The sequence below is a fragment of the Crocodylus siamensis genome, chromosome 5, assembly GCF_052110815.1.
Source record: "Crocodylus siamensis isolate JL-2025a chromosome 5, ASM5211081v1, whole genome shotgun sequence".
Classification (NCBI taxonomy): domain Eukaryota; kingdom Metazoa; phylum Chordata; order Crocodylia; family Crocodylidae; genus Crocodylus; species Crocodylus siamensis.
In genome coordinates this window covers 198942494-198956605 of record NC_143399.1, presented here as the reverse complement: position 1 = coordinate 198956605, position 14112 = coordinate 198942494, and the positions used below count along the sequence as shown (strand labels likewise).

General features: G+C 53.3%; 1 protein-coding gene across 1 annotated transcript; it reads left to right on the top strand.

Moving 5' to 3' along the window:
- The first annotated feature begins 903 nt into the window (after positions 1-903).
- LOC149865127 (uncharacterized) lies at positions 904-11605 on the top strand. The gene is made up of 2 exons (XM_090047813.1): positions 904-1239; positions 4337-11605. The coding sequence occupies exon 2, from the start codon at positions 4484-4486 to the stop codon at positions 7238-7240; it is 2757 nt and encodes a 918-aa protein (XP_089903939.1). The 5' UTR covers positions 904-1239; positions 4337-4483; the 3' UTR covers positions 7241-11605.
- Positions 11606-14112: the final 2507 nt, after the last annotated feature.

The following is a 14112-nucleotide window of genomic DNA, read 5'->3' as shown; positions in this document are numbered from 1 at the left end:
GAAAGCAGGGGGGCTAGATAGAAAACCCTCCAAAGTGACCCTGCAGGACACCTGGGTTCAATTCCCAGCTCTGCCCTTGCCCTGCGGTGTCCCCTTAGTCACTGCCAGGAAATCATACAATCATAGAAACTGTGGGTTGGAAAGGACCCCAGGAGGTCACATCTAGTGCAACCCTCTGCTGAAAGCAGGACCAGCCCCAACTAAATCGTCCTAGCCAGGTCTTAAAAACCTCCAAGCATGGAGAGAGCGCACCGCCTCTCTGGGTAAACCGTTTCGGTGCCTCACCACGCTCCTAGTGAGGAAGTTTTTCCTAATATCCAACCTAAACTTCCCTTGCTGCAACTTCAGACCGTTGCTCCTTGCTCTGTCAAACGATTCCCTAGATACCCATGACCCGTGATGCAATGCCCCAGCCCTGCTGACAGATGAGGCTGAGGATCTGTGCTCTGCCACTGACTCACTGGCTGACCTTGTTCATGTCCCTCCACCAACCTTTCCCCATCTGCCTTTGCAAAGTGCTTCAAGCCCTGTAAAGGCGCCAAACATTATTATTCTCACCCCTTACCCAGGCAGCTTTCAAAGGCTTGCTCTCATGAGACAGGGGTTGCAGGACACAGCCCACAGGCTGCGAAAACTCCCCTTTTGCCAGGGCCATGTCTCCTTCCAGCCGGAGCCCTACACCTGACCCTGCAACAACAAGCCGATACAGGATCCTTTTTTTTGCATGCAGCTCCAGCAGCCGAAACAGGCCTGGGGCACTCCTAATGCAGCTGGTTAAGCCCGCTTCCTGTGGGCTGACACTTCCCCCACAGGCTGCCAAGCCTCTAACGCAAAACTGCAAGCGGTGGGCTCCCTGCCTCCTCAGGACTACATCTCCCAGCAGGGCCTTGCCAGCGAGCATGCCCCCCGCGAGCAGCATCTGAGCGGAGGCGGTGGTACCAGGGGGCATCCCAGGCTGGCTGGCCCAGCGGCGTGCCTCTCTTGCAGCCCATTCAGACTCTGCCAGCTCTTCCCACTTCCTAACCCCTCTTCTCCCGGCATCAGCTCCTCTTTCTCCCATTTCCCTCCCCCCGGTAGTTTTTACATCACTGACACAGACTTCCTGTGAGTCAGCACAGCAGACATTAGAGAAGTAAGTGGGAGAAGAAGATGATGAGACAAAAGTGTGTGGAAAGGGGGAAATCTGGGCAATGACAATCACTGAATTCAAACCTTCCCGCTGAAGGAAAGGAGACGCAGGTAAGGACGGGGCTACTTTGAGATTTTTTGGGGAGACCCTCGCAGAAAACTTCTGTGCACGTTTGTGGCAGCCCAGGACAGGCACCGGGCTGAACCAGGAAATGGCTGGAAGTTTTGGTGGCTGCCGTGAAACCCAAGTGTTGAAAAAGGTTGGTTTTAAGGCAGAAACATTTCACGGCTTGGAATCCATCCCCTTACCCGGCTGCTGGGATTTTGCGAGCTAAATCACAGCTGGGGTTCCCAGCTTTCTGCTTCCCTGTAAAAATGCAGAACCTCCTTATGGTTTGGGTAGGTTAAAAAAGAAAAGAGAGAGAAAAAGAAAAGCACAGAAAGGGAAACTGAGCTTGGCAGGGCAGCCTGAAACGATGCTCTGGGGAAATTCCACCCTGCCCCGCGAGCGCCGGCTGCAGCAGGGGAGTCTCAGGCATCGAACAAAGGTGACGTGCTTTGCTGGAGCCGCTGTGTGGGTCCGTGCGAGAGTGAGAGAGGGAGAAGGGAGATCAGGGCAGCCACACAGTGAGCAAGAAAGCAGATCGAGTGATCCAGCCACTGGGGATGGAGCTCCGACCACCAAGTGCCCCCACAAATGCTTCCCAGACTAAACTCCCACTGCGCTGGTGAAATGCAGCTGCTTCTGGGGTGGAGGGGAGCAGACTACGAACAACACAAGTTTGCAGGGCAAAGGTGGCCCCCATGCTTCGGGATCCCAGATGCTTGTGCAAAGGTCCCCGAGTGCTCCACCACGGAGTGACCTATGTGGCAGGAGGCTTATTGCCAGGTGAACAAACAAGACCGGGAGGGGGAAGCTGAGATGGCTGGTGCTCTACAGCGGAGCCGGCTGAGGCAGCCTGGCACCTGGCAGCGCAGCCTGGGAAGGGCTCTTCCTTCATATGAACCATCCAGAGAAGGGATCCTAGGAGTGGGGCACTTCAAGGGCCATATGGCACTTGAGGAGTGAGGTGCCCAGCTAGGCTTCCAGAGCACGTCCACACAGGCACATGCTAATGCACATTAACGTGGGCATGCGGACTGACTTGGGACTCAAGTTACTCCCAAGTCAATGGACACAACTGCATTAATGCGCACTAGTGCATCTACATGTTCACTAATGTGATTTAGGTATCCGCGCATAAATTTGATAGCTGCTTTATGCAGGCTCGAATAGCCTTAAATCACCATTTTGAAGGTGCATTAAGGGCATGTACGCGTAGACCCGCACCCTTAATGTGCCTTAATTTGAGCTAATGCACATTAAATGTACACGTGTAGACACCCCCTCCCCCCCAGACACCTCCTTGAACCCACTGCCTGCAAGAGCGGCTCTTTCCAGGGTATCATTCCCACCTGGTTCAGCAGGGGCTGGTTTCCTTTTACTAATGTATCTGATGCATCTAGCCCAGTGATTCTCAAGGAAGGTACTGAAGCACCCTGAGGTGGCGTGAGATCCTTTTAAGGGTGCTGCTGAGTGCTGCACAATATTAGCACCATTAGGTGTGCAAACCCCTGCACGTGATTCACAAGACGAACCCCAAGATTTCAAGTAGGAAGCCGTAGTGTCCACGACATTGTGCCCTGCCGGGGTCTTTCTGAGTAGACTCGCTCTCCACAGTCAAGAACTGATCTCATGAGGTCCCTCCCGGCCCTAAACTTCTGTGCATCTGTAAATGAACAGGGGAAAGCTAGGACCTGGCATTTTCTGAAGAAAGAGCCTTAGAAAAGATTGAGAACCACTGAGCTAAGAGGATAAGAGCCTACTACTGCTGGTGAATGGGATGACTCCTCCAGCTCCTGTTCTCAGCAGAGGGTGGAGGAAAGGGGTCATTCCCCCATCCCCTGTCCCGGCTCCATCTTTTTTATCAGCTGGTAAGTCTGAGCCTCACTTAGTTTCCCACTTAGCTCCCAGGAGGGAGGAGGAACGAGTTATCCTCGGTGTCCCAGAAGCCAGTGGCCCCCAGCTACCCCAGCCTCCTCCACCCTTGCTTTGAATCACTTGGGTGCCTGCTGCGTGGCTGCTTTTAGCCAGACTGGGCACAGCGGGGGCGTAAGTGCTAGTTTCATTTCTGCTTACTGTGGGTTGTGCTTGCAGCTGAGAGACGGGCCCAGGCTGCTGGCCCTTGCTCTCGCTTGCTGCCCGCTGTTGCTAGTCTTTGGGGGTTTTTTGGTGTGCATTAAAAACAAACCCGCAGGCAGAGGGGTGTGACGAAAAGCATGGATGAAGCTCATCATGCCACACAGTACTACTAGGGTCCGGGGGTTTGCAGCGTTCCCGTGACTTACTGCAAGAAGCGGTGCAGGGCCGTTTGGGCTAGCATGTCTTGCATGCTTGCCACCAAGGTACATTGCTGCTCGGCTCCTTGCCGTGGCATGTGATGAGAAACACGGCTAATGGAGAGGAAGCCGTGCCGTGCAATCCTCCCCAGGCCTCTGTGCTGCTCCGCTGGCCAGATGAACAGTTACACAGAGGTGAATAGAGAGTCACGGAGGCAGCTTCACCTGGGCTTACAGCATATGCCCTCCTATGGCCCCTGGGACGTGAATCCTTTGGCCCATCCAGCTGCGTGCTACCTATTTCACCTTTGCATGCCACCACGCATGCAGCAGGACTGCTAGTCCCAGGGGCATGGGCAGCCCAGCGTGTCCTGGCCCTCCTCTCTCAAACAGCCTCATGACACCGCTGCCGTCTGCAGAGTGGGGAGCAGACGCAGGGGCAGCGCTCTCACGTCCCGGCTGTATGGAGGGACTTGAGGTAGCAGTGCTTGGTCCTGCACAATCGCCATCCCAAAAGGCCCGGGTGGAGTCAGTGCTTACTTCTTTGAAATAAGTGCTTGGCTACAACGCTGCCATAGCAGTGCACAGCAAGCGAAATCGCAGCCTGGTGCAGTAAAACCGGGGCAGTAGAAGCCCATTCAAGCGCTCCCGCGGGATCCCGACTGTCCGCGATAGATCTGCTATAGTACAATTGAAAACAAACAGGTTTGCCTGGGTTTGTTCCTTCATTAAATGTACCGAACTAAATGTACGACCACAGCCCTGATTCTTCTTTGCCCATCTGCCTTCGAAACAGCATGTGACTCATTTTCTCTTTTTTTCCACCCAGCGATTTAAGGATCCAGGAAAGGAAGCAAGAACTATTCTCCATGAAAACCATAATGAAAACTGGCGTCGGCACTTCCGTTGGGTCCCAAATCCCTTTGAGCCATGGCAGGCCAAGAGAGTTGGAGGCCACGGAGAGAAGGACCCTTGAATGAAGTCCCTGCCAGCTGAGGCCCAGTTTCCAAGAAACCGAAGGATGGCGAACCCGGTGGTGATTAAGCTGGAGGCGGAAGATCTGATCAGACACTCCCGGGAGAAGTCGTACACCTGCACTATTTGCGGGGACAGTTTTAACCATCAAGGTGGTCTGGCCGCACATCAAAAGACCCACAGGGAGGAGGTGCTGGCAGCTGGGCACAAGCAGGATAGGAGCGTTGACCCAGCAGCTCAGCCGATGACCCGGCAGGCCGTGAAAATGGAAGAGGAGAGCAGCAAGGAAGTCCGAAATCCAGCTGGAGACCTCTCGGCGCCGGAGGAGGCCCCAAGGAAAGAGAAGCCCCACTCCTGCCCTGAGTGTGAGAAGAGCTTCAGGATGAAGGTGGACCTCACCAAGCACCTCAGGACCCACACAGGGGAGAGACCCTTCCCGTGCGCCGACTGCGGCAAGAGGTTCATCACCAAGTCGCAGCTGAAGGAGCACCGGAGGATCCACACCGGGGAAAGGCCGTATCAGTGCCCAGACTGCGGGAAGAGCTTCACCCAGAAGTCGCAGCTCATCGTCCACCGCAGAGTCCACACCGGCGAGAAGCCCTACCCGTGCGGCAGCTGCCAGAAGAGCTTCGCCGACAAGTCCCAGCTGGTCGCCCACCGCCGCATCCACACCGACGACCGCCCCTTCCAGTGCGGGCTCTGCAGCAGGGCTTTCCGCCAGAAGATCACCCTGATCAAACACCAGCGGGTGCACAGCGGGGACGGGGCGCGCCGGCGTGGCGGGCCCGGGTCCCTCGCCGGCGAGGCGTCCCGGCTCATCGTGCCCGAAGCCACGCCGGACGGGGGGAGGATCTTCCGGTGCGGCACGTGTCGGAAAGCGTTCAAGAAGAAGTCCGTCCTGGTGACCCACCAGCGAATCCACACCGGGGAGGAGCCGTATCGCTGCGGCGAGTGCCGGAAGGGCTTCCGCCAAAAGATCCACCTCATCCGCCACCAAAGGACCCACGCCCGCGTGCATGCCCACGTCTGCGCTCAGTGCGGGGGCAGCTTCAGCAGCAAAGGGGAGATGCTGAGGCACCAGAAATGCCACCACTCGAGCGAGGGGCCCCACATGTGCAGCGAGTGTGGGAAGAGCTTTAGCCAGAAGGTGGGCCTCGCAGCCCACCAGAGGGTCCACGACCGGGAAAAGGGGGCTTTTAAGGGGAGCCCCAGTGAGGCAGGGGGCACGGAGGGGAAGCCCCCTGCCGAAAACGGGGCCGGCGGTGGCCACCGGGTGGGCTCCTCCGCAGCGGTGCCGCGGAAAGGCGCGGCGTACACGTGTGGCCTGTGCGGCAAGACGTTCATTAAGAAAGGCAACTTGGCCAACCACCAGCGGGCCCACGCAGAGGAGCGGGTGCACCGGTGCAGCGTCTGCGGCAAGGCGTTCAGCAAGCGGGGGGAGCTGACCAAGCACGAGCGCATCCACACCGGGGAGAAGCCCTACGCGTGCGGGCCGTGCGGCAAGCGCTTCACCCAGCGCACCCAGCTGGTCACCCACCAGCGCATCCACACGGGTGAGAAGCCCTACCCGTGTGCCGACTGCGGCAAGCGCTTCATCGACAAGTCCCGGCTCACCGTGCACCGGCGCATCCACACCGGGGACCGCCCCTTCCCCTGCGCCGTCTGCGGCAGAGGCTTCCGCCAGAAGATCGCCCTGGTCAAGCACCACCGGGTGCACGAGAGGGCCAAGCTGGATGGGCGCCCGGAGGGCGAGCGGGCTGCGAGCACCCCCGAGGACAGTGGCGGCAAGGAGCATGGGTGCAGCCAGTGCGGCAAGTGCTTCAGCACGAAGGAGAACCTAGCCAGCCACCAGCGGCTCCACGCGGCCGAGAGGCCCTTCGGCTGCGAGGAGTGCGGGAAGAGCTTCACCCAGAAGGCGCAGCTGGTGGTGCACCGGCGCATCCACACGGGCGAGCGCCCGTTCCCGTGCGCCGACTGCCCCAAGAGCTTCATCGACAAGTCCCGCCTCATCGTGCACCGCCGGACGCACACGGGTGAACGTCCCTTCCAGTGCGCCGCCTGCGGGAGGGCCTTCACCCAGAAGATCGCCCTCACCACCCACCAGAGGGTCCACACCCGGGAGCACAAGCCGGCCCAGGAGCTCTACAAGTACTCCAAGTGCGGGGAGAGCTACACGGCCGCGACCGGGGAGCAGTGGCCGTTCCCCTGCCCCGTGTGCGGCCGCGGCTTCCGCAAGGAAATCGCCCTCATCACCCACCAGCGGGTCCACACCAAGTATGAGCCCAACCGGTGCAACAAATGCGGGCACGTCTTCCCCAGCCGGGCCCAGCTGCTCCTGCACCAACCCTCCCACGCCCAGGACCGGCCCTTTAAATGCGACACCTGTGGGAAGGACTTCAAGAGGAAAGAGATCCTGATCACCCACCAGCGAATCCACACGGGTGAGGTGCCCTTCAAGTGTGCCCAGTGCAGCAAAAGTTTCTCCCAGAAAGCCAACCTCATGAAGCACCAGCTGACCCACGCGCGCCGGGGTCCCTTCATCTGCTCGGACTGCGGGCAGAGCTACACCACGGTGGGGCATTTCAAGAGGCACCAGAGGAACCACCTGAAGAAGAAGGACCCTCCCGGGGGTGGGAAGGATGCGGCAGAGAGGCCCAGCGCAGGCGGGGAGCAGCAGACGGGCGAGCACAACGGGCGCGTCATCGTGGTGAAGACGGAGGTCAGTGCAGATGGCTACGAGACCCTGCCGGTCCCATGATGACTGGCTCCCCAGCAGAGCAGGATGTGCTTCAAAAAATGTCATCCAGTAGCTCATGCAGGAACGGGAGCCCACCCCCGGCGCTGCCAACCCCGAGCGATCTGAAGTCAAGCCAACCTGAAGACAAGGGCACGGTTGTCTTCAAACCGCGAGGTTTCAGGGCGAAAGAACAGTGCGCTGGGGGTTGTCTTTATTCGCCTTCCGGCTTAGGAGCCTTCAGGGGATTGTGCTTACAATTTTTCTCCGCCCCTACGTGGGAGAGAAGCTGACTTATTATTTTACTTGAAATCTGTGATTTCTGATATATGCACTTGACTCCAGGAGCTGGAGATTTGAGGGAGGGAAAAACACCAAATATTAGGAGAGTCAGCAACGCTGACTCTCCCCATGGGCTTCAGTGGACGCTGGGTAAGCCCCCAGGCCCGAGCACTCAGCTGCAGGCACCAGAAGCACTGATTCATATTCAGCCGGCCCTCCTGACTCCCAGGTAGACTTTGGGAGAACATCTGCATCCTTCATTCCCCAGAGCAATAAAGAGAAGAAGACGACACCAAGGGACCCCATAAGGGTGGACCCCCAGGCTCATGCAGAGCCCCATCGAAATTAGTAAGGCAGTATAGGGGATGCAGATGTTCACAAGTGTGGACCACCTTGCAGGAGTGGGGCCCTGGAAAAAGAGCGCCTGCTAGAAGCTGACGGTGTTTATTTCGAAGTCTGATGATCACACTTTAAAAAAAACTCCTGCGTGGTTTTTATTGATCACCGATGTTATTATTTTTTTAAATAAAGGCAGGTCACTGCGGACACAGCTTCCACGCAATGCTGTGGTCAGGAATTGAAACACACAGCTGTTCCTCGGCCTGTCTGACCACTGCCTTCTTCCAGGTTACTTCTAGGGGATGCCAAGGTGTAAACCTGGAGTAATGCAGGGGGAAAGCAGGCCCGAGATGCTTCAGACCCTCCGCTCTAGATGAGCTAGTGCAATGATGTTATTGGAAACAGGCCGACTGATACCTTGCAGCATCTGCTCCGTGCTTCCCACCCTAAACATAGCTCTGGCACTCCTGCGCCTAGCCATTTTACTGAGTATGGGGTGTACTCGAGGGAGCATTGCTAGGGCTGCTGGAAGGCCCTGCAACTGGTCTTCTCTGCCTTGCATTTGAATTCCTAACCATAGTATTGCACTGCCTTGCATAAAACCCCTCTGAGAAGGAAATACGTGGCACAGGCCTGCGACCCTGTCGCTCCAACAACGCAATCCCAGAGGAATGACGCTGCCCGGCCTGCAGACCCCGGAGCATATGCAAGGAGGGGTTGCCCATCCCCACCCCGCGCTCTTCCCCTTCATGGTTTCAGGTCTTGCTGAGCACTTCCATTGCCTTCCAGTCCTATGGACAAATCCTGCTTAGATTGCTAGGTAAAGCCCGTGTCTCCTAGCTCCATCTGTCTCAGCTGAACATGAGCCCACAAAAACCCACTGAGTCCCCGCAACATGGAGGAGCTTCCTTCCACTCAGGGCTGAAGGGTGCGGTGGTATACAGGACGCATTCCCCATCTTTTTGTCAGCTTTGGGCCATCCCAATGGATCTCCTGCTCTCACCATCATCCCCCGTGCAGCGGAGATGGTGGCAGAGGTGACAGCGGTTTGGGAAATAGTTTTGAAAGAATCCCACTGGTGTCCTATGTCTTCTGCTGTCTCATGTTAAAAGCGTTAGGACTTGCATGAGAGGCAGGATCTTTGTCCCTTAAGAGTTCACATACTCCCCTCCTGAAGTCATCACGCATCAACGGGGTTAGAGGGAATGTCCCAAGGGACATTTGCTTCCAGGGACTCTTCCACAGCTGCATACATGCCGAGAGAGTTCCCTGGCATCCCTAAAATGTTGCTTTAAATTCCTTCCCAATCACGCCAGCATCGCGGAGCACAGGATCCTGTGGTTGGAAGAGACCTCTGAGCTCTTCTTGTCCAACCCCCAGCGGTCCAGCTGAGTGGCAAACATCATTTTAAGCACATGAACAATCTTAGAGGGGCTTCGGAGTTAGACAAGCATGAAAGCATTTGCAGGGTCAAGGCCTCAATGATGCATCTCCTTCCTTAGTACTAGCAGCCTTGATTTCTTCGTAGATTTATGGTACCTGCCATTCTTCTGCTTGCAGCTAATGCTGCTCTTTCAGCCTCTGCAAAAAGTCAGTTTTATTCTGCTAACCATGGCAAAGAGCTCTGCTGTCACAGAGGACTCAAGATGGTGAAATTATTAATTGCTTGTAAAAGGACATACCCCAGGGCAGGTTTTAAATTATTTTACCTGGTAGCCTGTGCAACGTCCGCCTAATTCCAGAGCTTACTAACAAATTTAAACATCATTCCCTTCCCTTTTATTCAGTCCCAACCCAGGGAAACTGGCAACAGAATGTCTAGATAGTAAGCCGCGGGTGTCAATGGAAAGAAAAACACCTGAAACATCCATGCAAAGATCAAACAGATTGAAACAACAAGGTGTTTTCCAGAATTTGGGGGGTGTAAAAGCAACTTTCTGTGCCAAATATTCTTCAACCAAAAATACTTCTATACTTCTATAATGAAGTCTGACTTCTATAATTCAGTTAGCATCTTGCAAAGACTTCCCGGTTGCCACGAATATATTTGAGTTACAGAGTGTTTGGGAACTGTTCATTTGGCGCGTGTGATTAATCACAAATCACATGGGATAACGTGCGCCCCCTGAGCAGAATAACGAGTTTGTTTCCGAACAGGAGAGAAACAAAATGATGCATAGCAAATGTTTGCAAACTTGAGGCACGCAGATAAGGAACGGACACTTCCCAAACATCAGTGATCACAAAAACCCAACCATACAAAACTCTTCGTGAACACTGTCGAGGGATTTTTTTTTTGGTCAGCTCTAGAAAAGTGTGACTTCAGGAGGGACGGAATAAGAGAAGCAGATGAATTCTTAAGAAAGCAAAGAGGCTGTTTTCCTGCAAATGTTGCTAGGGATGGCAACAACACCAAAAGCAGAAGGGCTGTTTTTTAAAGACACCTGCAGGAGTACGCTCAGAGCTTTCTGTGAGGTTTGTGGGATCATTCAAGCCACATTGGCAAGTACATGTGCGAAACGGGCCTCGTTCTAAAGAAGTAAGTTTTATTTGGGGGAGGAGGGAGGAATGCATGGGTGCAACACTGTAAGGTGAATGTATCCAGAGACAGGACGTCTAGTACATAGGACAACAGCAAAAATAAGGTCTCACTCCTGCCAAATAGCATCCGTACCGATCAGACCTGTCATAGTCTTCTAAACTGCCCAGCTGCTGGGAACAGATTCACTGGAGTGGTTAGCAACCACCACGAGTTGCATCTATTGCTCTTCTTGAGCTCCTGAAAAGGACAGCAGGATCTCACCGTGCCTTGACTTGCAAACGTGGCCCACCTGCGTCGCACAGGCTCACACTTCCACGACTGGTTTGCAGGATCAGTAGTCTGCACAAGAACGTAGCCTTCTTTTTACAGCTAGCCACCAGCCTGAGCGCAAAGGGACGAGCGCTGCAACGTTGCTAACGTCGCCGAAAAGGCTCTTTAGGTCTGCAGTGCTAACGAACTACTCCGCATTATCACTAGCCCTGTTGCTATCGAAAGAGAGATGTCTACACCGGGGCAGGAGCATATGCCAGGAGAGGCCGAAGCATGTCTCACGCCATGCGAGCCCCATCCATCGGCATCTACAGGCATGCTCTCAACCCGGATATTTGCTGGCAAAGCTGTTCCAGGCTTAGGCCCTGTGACTGCTTTCAGGTTCGCAGGGGACTGGGAACTGGAGAGCAGCCTCAGAGGCGTGTGGGGCATGCTCAGGCCTGCTGCCACCCTCATGTAGAGAAGCCCCTTGAAGAAAAGGTGAAGTTGGCTGAGACTGGGAGATAGATTTTCAGCTTTGTGAAGAGGCCAGTATACTTCACGCAGCGTGTGTGTGTGTGTGAGAGAGAGAGAGAGAGAGGAGGGTGTTCAATTTCCCCGATACATTTTTAAGTCTTTATTTATTATAATCCAGATTGTATCACTGAAGAATATTAATGAACTAGTGAGAACCGTGGAGAACTGTGGACCTCACCTGGGAACGCACTTCTTCTCTCCGAAATCTAACATACGAGTCGGTAGTCTTACTTGTCGTTCTTTCCTAGGTTTCTTTTTATAAAAATAAATTAATTAATTAAGTTTTTCCTGTAATTCTTTTTAATCAAGTCATTTCCTTCTGTGCATACTCTGGGTGACATGCAACGCAATCCTTATACTTATCTACCTCTAGCCTAGATTTTTACTGGAGTCTTCTGATTTGCTTCTCATTTTTGGAATAAAAGACTTTACTAAACTAATATGTGCCATCTCATTGCCGTACTTTAGTTGGCTTAACTGGACTGAGATGGGGGAGTGAGGTTTGAAGACCGGCACGTGGGCCTGCGGGTCTTTGCCTGGAATCCCAGCTGTATAATTGCGCTGAACAGCACTTCGTGCCAGATGGAGGCTCATTATAGCAACCCCAAGCAGATCATGCAACCTCTCTGGGCCTCCGTTTACACATCTGGAAAATGGGTTTAATACTTGCCCATGGTGCCATGGTAGTAATGCTGTCTTGCAGGTGACGAGGACCATGCAAGGAAGGAACAAAAATGAAATGAGATAATTGGCTAGGCTGTAGTACTGTTGAAAAGGATCTGGGGGTTATAGAAGATTGCATACTGAATGCATCAACACTGAAATACTGTTGCAAAAGGAGTATTTTAACAGCATGCTGGGAGGTATTAATAAAAGACATATACAAGTCGCAGCAAGGCAAGTTTAGGTTGGATATTAGGAAAAACTTTCTCACAAGGTGATAAAGCGCTGGAACGGGTTACCTAAAGAGGTGGCGAAATCTCCATCCTTGGAGGTTTTTAAGGCTTGGCTCGACTGGCCCTGCTTTGAGCAGGGGTTTCACTAGATGTGACCTCCCAGGGTTCCTTCCAACCCTTGTTTTCTATGACTCTTAAGTCATGGGAAGCAATTCTTCCACTGTATTCAGTACTCGACGAGACCCTATCTGGAGTACTATGTCCAGTTTCGGGCACCATGCTTAAGATAAGAGGTGGGAACAAAGTGGAAGAGTCCAAAGAAAAGCAAAAAAAAAAAAAAAAAAGCCATTTGACACCTAGAAAACATGATATATGAGGAAACATGGAAGCACGGGGCTTATTTCACCTAAACGAGAGAAAACTGATGGTGTTGAAATGCAAAAGCAGTGATTGTAAACTGGATGGCAATCCATTATTCGCTACATCCCTAAGGGACAGAACAAGTAGCAATGGGCTTACATTATGAATAGGGAGATTTAGATTGGTTAGTAGGAGGAACCGATTCCCTAGAGGGGCTGTGAAATCCCTTCTTACTGGAAGATCTCAAGAGCAGGTTAAACAAACATTTGGCCCGGATGGTTTAGACATGGATGATCCTGCCCTGAGCAGGGGGTTGGAGTAGATGACCTCCTGAGGGCCTTCTAGCCCCACATATTTGATGTAAGTGCGAAGCACAATTATTTTACTCCCATATTGGGCATCCCAGTTGGTGAAAGCTTCTTAGGTGCTGGGAGCTATTTCAATAGCAGGTACTGTAAAAGCCACTGGCAACAGAGGTATGTCTAAAAGACAGCCTTTCTTCCGGCTCAGCCGCCAGACGGAGGGCTGCAGGGAGCCACCCTTGTCCACGTGGGACCCCCAGAGGGGGGAACTCACACTTTAAAAACTGGATCTCATAGTTTAAAGAGTGAGGGTTGTGGCAGTGGGCACAGATGATAATTTAAGGCCTGTTGCTCACAGATGAAGCCTGATATGGTGGAGGAGTGTGGGGAGACCTGGGTTCAAAAGCTTCCTTGGTGGAGCACGTCTGCATTTTGCATTGAGTAGCAATTGGATGACATACAATTGGAAACTAACAGTGGGACAGATGACTTGTTAGAAAGGGACACCTTTTCTCAGTTTTTCTTTCATGCCACACAGGGTGCATGCACACTTGCATTAATGTGCCCTTTCTAACGTGCGTTCAATTTAGTACCTCCAATGTGAGGTAGGCTGCACTAATGCACAGGAGCGCATTTGCGTGTTTTTTCAGTGTCGCAATGCACAGTATTTTATTTTACTGCACATTAGCATAACATCACTGGGTTTTTTTGCTTTAATGCGCAGTTTAATCGTCTACTGCGTATTAAAGCCGACGTGTAGATGCACCCACTGATAAGCATGTGACAGCAACGGGAGTCTGTCACAGCACATCTGGAACAGGATCAGATTAGCCATCATCAGCGAACTAAGAAGGGCAACATTAGTATTTGACGTTAGAGCAGGTTGGGAACTTTGGCGGGGAGAGGGTGGTGAAAGGGGGAGCTGACCAAAATGGCAGACAATTTCAAATGAAGGAAGAAAGATTCAGTTTTGCTAATGCTTTGTCAGTTTGCCTTTGGGTGAACCCAAGTATTTTGCCTCGAGTCAGTTCAGCATCCATTTGTCTTTGCTACAGGAGCTGAGGGTCAGATGCCTCACCTGCCCGTTCTCCTCTGGGAACTAAGATTCCTGGCTGGACTTATTGCCCAGGAAGCCTGGCAGTCTTTCCTCGGGTCTGCTTGACCTACAGAGTCCTGCAATCGCACGACTGACTGCCAGTCCAATGACCTGTTCACTAGGCCACACACGCTCGGTGTGCTGGAGCTCGGCTCTGGTCCCGAGGGGCACCATATTCAGAGCCGTGTGTGAATATTAAGCATGCAGACTGCTATGCACTTATCTAAAGCAAAGTGCAACTCCTCCTTCATCCTCCATCTGGCAGTGGTGTCTAGATCTGAACCAGAAAGATG

Bases quoted from the DNA above. Each gene is read 5' to 3' on its own strand.
- LOC149865127 (XM_090047813.1), top strand. From the start codon at position 4,484: ATGAAGTCCCTGCCAGCTGAGGCCCAGTTTCCAAGAAACCGAAGGATG.